Raw genomic sequence first — 6,371 nt, forward strand, 5'->3', positions numbered from 1 at the left:
AGAAAGATCATCTTTTTTGACTCGTTGGGGGGAGGATCTTTTCTACCATGTGTCTTGGCACGGACCTAGTGCTTTGGTGGGTGAGATGATAATTAAGCAATTTTTTTAAAGGTCTACCTCAAAGCTTAGCTAGGAGGCGCAAAAATCAAATAATTATTTGATGGGTGGGCTACTACTAAAACGTTTCAACTTTCCTTTCCTAAAATTCCCCACTAAATGGAGGAAAGTGCAAGGTGGCGAGTACTCTTCTGGATGTGACTATTTCCTAAATAGGGAATAAGAGGGGTAGGGTTGCGTGTCCGTGTGTGTGTGTGTGTTTGGGAGGGGTAAGAGGGGGCTCTCTCTGTGTGGGGCTCTCTCTCTGCGTGCGTGCGTGCGTGCGTGCGTGCGTGCGTGTGTGTGTGTGTGTGTGGGGTTGTGTGGGGCTATATCTCTGTGTGTGTGTGTGTGTGTGTGTGTGTGTGTGGGGGACTCTCTCCCTGTGTGTGTGTGTGTGTGTGTGTGTGTGTGGGCTCTCTCTTTCTGTGTGTGGGGGGGCATGTGGTTTCTTATCATTTCCAAGAATATGAAAATTTTTTATAATTAAACTCATAGTGGAACTGCAATTTGCAAGGGTGGATTGTATCAAAGTCCCAAAGCACACGGAAAGCAAAAAGATGGATTGATTGCAAAATATAAGGGGATTTGATGCACATCCCCAAGCAAAAGTAAAGGCGAGTAGTGCAGGGAAAAATAGGTGAGCTCTTGGGAAAGTAGATGCTGTCGGAATAGAGTGTATGTGGGGGGGAAGGGAAGCTTTACAAATTGCACAGAAGTTGAAAGGTGAAGCAGGTGGGGGGAGGAAGCCATTATTGTTATACTCTCTCTCTCTCTCTCTCTCTCTCTCTCTCTCTCTCTCTCTGTGTAGAATTCTGTGTGTGTGTGTGTGTAGAATTCTCTGTGTGTCTCTGTGTGTGTAGAATTCTGTATGTGCGCTCTCTCTCTCTCTCTCTCTGTGTAGAATTCTGTGTGTGTGTGTAGATTTCTGTGTGTGTGTGTAGAATTCTGTGTGCGCTCTGTGTGTGTGTGTGTGTGTGTGTGTGTGTGTGTTGTGTCATGGTCGCCTGGGACTTCTCCTTCTGTCGAACCCATGCATCCATGGAAAGCATCCTCTGTCGTGAGAGATGGTTTCCTTCCTCAAAGCTCAAAAGCCGAGAAACCATGCTCGCCCTCGCCTGCGCTGCCTTCATCGCCTTGTCTTACTTGGCCCTCGTCTCCACGCCCACCAGCTTCTATGGATCATTCCTTCCCCTCCAGATCCGGAGTTTTTTCGGAATGGACGATGATGAAGCCAATCCCAAACAAGTAAGTGGCTCTCAAACTCAAGCTAGATCTCTTTAGGGCAAATTTTGCTCTTTTTAGTTTTACTTCTACGTGGCACGGACAAGCCTTAAAAATCTAGTAAAAAACATATTTTATTTTATTTTTTGTGAGCTCAATTTGGATCATTTATTGTATAATTTGTATTGAGGGTGTTGTCTTAATTTGGATCATTTATTGTATAATTCTTATTGATGGTGTTGTCTTAATAATATTTGCACCATTGATTGTATTGATGTTGTCTTAATTTGGACCATTGATTGTATTCATATGTTGTCTTAATTTAGACCGTTGATATAAAATCAATGATAGAAATAGCTTCTGTATTAATATATCCCTTTATATATATATATATATGTATGTATGTATATATATCCCTATTAATTAATATATCTGTATTGATGGTGTTGTCTTAATTTGTCAAATAGATATAAATCAATGATAGACATAGCTTCTGTATAATATATATCGCTATTTAATATCTCTATTAATACAATCAACCATAGATACAATTATGTTCTCATACTGTTAATTAATGGTGGTATATTAAATTAGTAGTAATCATAGTGTATTAATACAATCAACCATAGATATAATTATGTTCTCATACTCTTAATCAATATGTCTATTAATACAATCAACCATAGATTTATATAATTATGTTCTCATACTCTTAAGTAATGGTGGTATAAGTAGTAATCGTAAGAGTAATTGGGTTGATTGGATGTTGTGTTGGTGGGCAGTACCAGAGGACAATGCAGGAGGTGTTTGACAAGGCCGCCATGCCCAACAGGACAGTGATAATTACAACGTTGAATGCAGCATGGGCAGAGAACAACACCATGGTCGACATGTTTCTGGAGAGTTTCCACCACGGGGATGGCACGGAGAGGCTGCTGCAGCACCTGATAATTGTGTGCTTGGACCGGAGGGCCTATGATCGGTGCTTGGCGATCCACCCTCACTGCCTCAAAATCAAAACAGGAGGCGTCAACTTCTCTGGGGAGCAGCTGCTGCTGAGCAAAGATTATATCAAAATGATGTGGAGAAGGATCAAGTTCTTGAAGACGGTGCTGGAAATGGACTACAGCTTCATTTTTACGGTAATCTTTTGCTTTCACTGGCATCATCTGCACGTGGGGGGGATTAGTAGTTATGGTACATGTGAGAGAATCACACCTGTAGCTGTTCGGTATCCTGCGTGTGTGTGTGTGTGTGTGTGTGTGTGTGAGAGAGAGAATCACACCTGTAGCTGTTCAGTATCTTCTATGCTTGTTGGGCGTTATGCATAGGGAGCTGTGCTATGTTTTTGTCTCTGTGCTGTTATGTGCACACATGGGGGTTTGAGATACTAATATAGAAGAGAGAGAGGGGGGTTATATTGATAGTAATCATTCGAAAACGCGAGAGGTTTGTTTTATTGATAATTTTATCATGGGGATTTGTGCCATATGGGAATTGGGGGTGATCTTTCCGTAGTGTTCACAAAAAAACATTTTTCCTAACAATTCAACGAATCTTCAAGTTCAAATTTCTGTAGATTTTTTTCTAAGGTTTTTGACAAAATTATAACTAAAATCCCTTAAAATTTGTAAGTTTTTGTGAATTGTTATTTTGAAATTTAAAGGTTATTTTTCAAAATTTGCCATTCACCTGACACTAAACCTACATTTTTCGTGAACATTGGTTTCTTTTGATTTCATCTTACATGGGGTGGGCAGGTTCAGGAACATGGAGGTATATGGGGATTGGTGATCTTTGGGTGTTCATCTATGTTTATGTTGATTTCATCTTACATGGGGTGGGCTGGTTAAGGGACATGGAGATTAAGCAAATGGTATTCATGAAAATCTGTGTCTTTTCTCAAGTTGGCCCCATTTTGGCTTTACTCTAGTCTAGAGCTTGCACATTAACATTTTTTTATTTTTGCATTTACTTTGTACTTTAACGATTAGCCTAATGTAATATAAAGATTATGCTTGCTTTTGATGTGCCATTTTATATCACCAATCAGCACACCTCTTAAGCTTTTTTCCCCTCTAAAAGATTTCCTAGCTAAAGGAATGCCCAATGAGAGTTTTCTTATTTTGTTGAAACTTGAGTAAAAAATCATTGTCCTGTTTTATAGGATGCAGATGTGTTGTGGTTTCGTGATCCATTTCCTCGATTACAAAGTGATACAAAAGCAGATTTTCAAATTGCATGTGATCGTTACAATGGGAGACCTTGGGATGTGTACAATAACCCAAATGCGGGGTTCACCTATGTGCGAGCCAATGAAAGAACAGTGAAGTTTTACAAGTATTGGTACAAGGAAAGGAAGAGGAACCCAAAGATGGCTGACCAAGAGGTCTTGAATGCCATAAAGTTTGAGGACACATTCAAAAGCATTGGCATGAAGTTACACTTCTTGGACACACAATTTTTTGGTGGGTTTTGTGCTATAAAAAATACTGACATGACTAAGGCCGTTACTATGCATGCCACATGCTGCAAGGGCTTGAATGCGAAACTTGTTGATCTTAGAATGATCCTTGAAGGGTGGAAGGTATGGCAACAACATGACTCTACAGCGTCGACACCAACAGTGTCAACACCATTCATTCTACATAATAAAAGAGAGAGAGGGCCTTCAACAAAAGAGGGGGACCAACTAGCTCCTTTGCCATCAATTCAAATGGACAAGGATCCCCATTTTAAGGTGCCATGGGCTTGCCCACGATCATGGAATAAACGTTAGCTCTCTTTGTATTTATTCAATTCTTAGTGATCACACTTCAAGGAGCATAGTTTTTTTTTCCCCCCATTGATACTTTTATAGAGAGTGCTTCTAACTTTCTTTTTAGGTTTCCTTCATAGAAGACTTTGAAGGATGTTATCCTCTTTGTAAAGTAAAGGAAGAAAGATTTTGTCTTGTATTCCCTTTTTTCCTCATAAAACATTTTCACATCATTACTCTTTCCCTTCTTTATTTTATCCCTTATGCATAGGACCCACTTTAAAAAAATCATTCCTTCAAACATGAGGGGAGTAGTTTAAAAGAGCTCAAAACTTTCTTACACAAGCATGTCTTTGTCACATGAGGGATGTTCGTTTGTATATTTATTTTATATCAATATATCAATGTCTTCAATAACGTCCTACATGGATCACACCATTGCCTTACGTGCCAAAAATTTTGGTAGTTTTTCTTTTTTTTTTAAATTTACTAGAGTTTGAAAATTATCAAAAATCTCGAGTAGTTTGTGATTTAAAAATATGTATGATAGCACGGCGTTTTATTTTCTTGTTGCGAAGATTTGGGGGGTCATTATGTAGAAACCCCATATAGCATGATTTGGGGGGTCACTATGTAGAAACCCCATAGATTTGGGGGGGGTCACCATGTAGAAACCCTATATAGCATGTGCATTTAAGGGGTAATTAAAACCCCCATAGCTACATATTTTTATACCAAGGGGTGTGGATACACCCCTTCGCCTTAGAAAAGCATCTCCTAATAAAGGTTCTACTAGAATTATCTCCACATCCACGAAATTATGTCCTTGAATAAGTCTACATCTTTATGACTAATACATGTTACCTCATTGATCATAAACTATTGTTATTGTGAATCAATCTATGAACTTAGTCTATGTTCCATTTTGAAATCATTCTCCAAATGTAATTTTTAATAAAAATCTTATAATTTTTTTCCTATAAACTCCATAGCCCGTGGTAAGAGTATGTAAGATACCACACGGGTTTAACATAGCCCGTGGTAAGAGACGGGTTTAACATAGCCCGTGGTAAGAGTATGTAAGATACCACACGGGTTTAACAAAGGGGTTTCATTGTCTTGTAGAGTTACAAAAATTTACATAATATTCAAAAAGATAATCCATACAAAGGGGCACTTTTATCATCATATAAGTTATGTGAATGGATGAATGTAAAAGAGAGTCAATGGTAGGCACATGGAAACTGCAAGGGTGCCAAGACATGTATGTATCTATGTTTTGTGAGTCGACCATTGTCAATGTGCTCTCTCAAAAAAGTAATGTTGAGTGAAATACAATAATCGATCTCTTAGTCCTCAAAATAAAAGATGGGATTGACCATGGACTTTGTCAATTAACTTATTCTTGATAGATTTCTTCATTATGTTCTATGGTCTTATGTAGCAAAAGACTAGACATCGAATACCTAGTTCTTAGCTTTTCACTCTAGCAAGAAATTCCTAGCGTTTTGACTTCCTTCTTTTTCTCTCCACTAGCCTTGCGTGTGAGGAGGTCAATTTCTAGCCTACCAAAAGGCATAGTTTCTCATTTGAGAGTGTATTGTATGTTAGTCAAAATACTCAGACCTTTAGGGAGATCTTCAGGGAGAACATGATTCGACAAGATAAAAAGATGATGAATAAATTTAATTATTGTTGCTGCAAACCAAAATTATAGTGTTTCCCACCCATGTGCTCTGAAGAGGAAGTTTAGATGATGATTTTAAAAAACATGGAGCCAAAGATTGTAAGAACTCGAAAACAAGGGTGCACGTGCAATTAAAAGATAGATCTTAAAGTGATGATGCACGAATATAATTAAAGCTACTAAATGCGTCTATTTATAATATTGGGTCCAATGGACCCAATATTGGGTCCATTGGACCCAACCAACCAGATCACCCAACAACGATAACATTAGTGAAAATTCGGGCTCTAAATGGGCCCTTTTATAAGGCCAGCCAATGAGAGTGCTTACATTCTAGATCCATGTAATGTCAAAGTGGTCCCCAACACTTCGAGCTCAAAAAAGAGGAATAAAATATATTGGCATAAAACTCAAAAATAGAAGAGTGTCACGCCTAAGTACCACCTACCAAAACGTATATCAGAAAGAATATCAGGCAAAGAGGCCAGACTGATTAAAAGCTAGTCTGATTGAAGTCTTTCTCCACAATTTGAACTTAGTTCTCTTCGTTTTCTGCCTCGCTTACAACGTCAGTTATTTCCGCCATATCTACTTCGTCTCTTCTTC

General features: G+C 38.6%; 1 protein-coding gene across 3 annotated transcripts; it reads left to right on the top strand.

Annotated features, from left to right (window-relative positions):
• Positions 1-348: 348 nt before the first annotated feature.
• On the top strand, positions 349-4,277 carry LOC147607404 (uncharacterized protein At4g15970-like). Of its 3 annotated transcripts, none has more exons than XM_086790579.1 (3): positions 349-1,344; positions 2,103-2,462; positions 3,488-4,277. In XM_086790579.1, exons 1-3 carry the CDS (start codon positions 1,096-1,098, stop codon positions 4,097-4,099), a joined length of 1,221 nt encoding a protein of 406 aa, XP_086646705.1. In that variant the 5' UTR covers positions 349-1,095; the 3' UTR covers positions 4,100-4,277. The 3 variants fall into 3 exon arrangements, with proteins under 3 accessions (XP_086646705.1, XP_086646707.1, XP_086646706.1); XM_086790581.1 differs by having other exon boundaries at positions 516-1,344; positions 3,495-4,277; XM_086790580.1 differs by having other exon boundaries at positions 518-1,344; positions 2,109-2,462.
• The last annotated feature ends 2,094 nt before the right edge of the window (positions 4,278-6,371 follow it).

This window comes from Cibotium barometz, chromosome 55 (genome assembly GCF_041138505.1).
Source record: "Cibotium barometz isolate CiBa-2024 chromosome 55, ASM4113850v1, whole genome shotgun sequence".
In the NCBI taxonomy this organism is placed as follows: domain Eukaryota; kingdom Viridiplantae; phylum Streptophyta; class Polypodiopsida; order Cyatheales; family Cibotiaceae; genus Cibotium; species Cibotium barometz.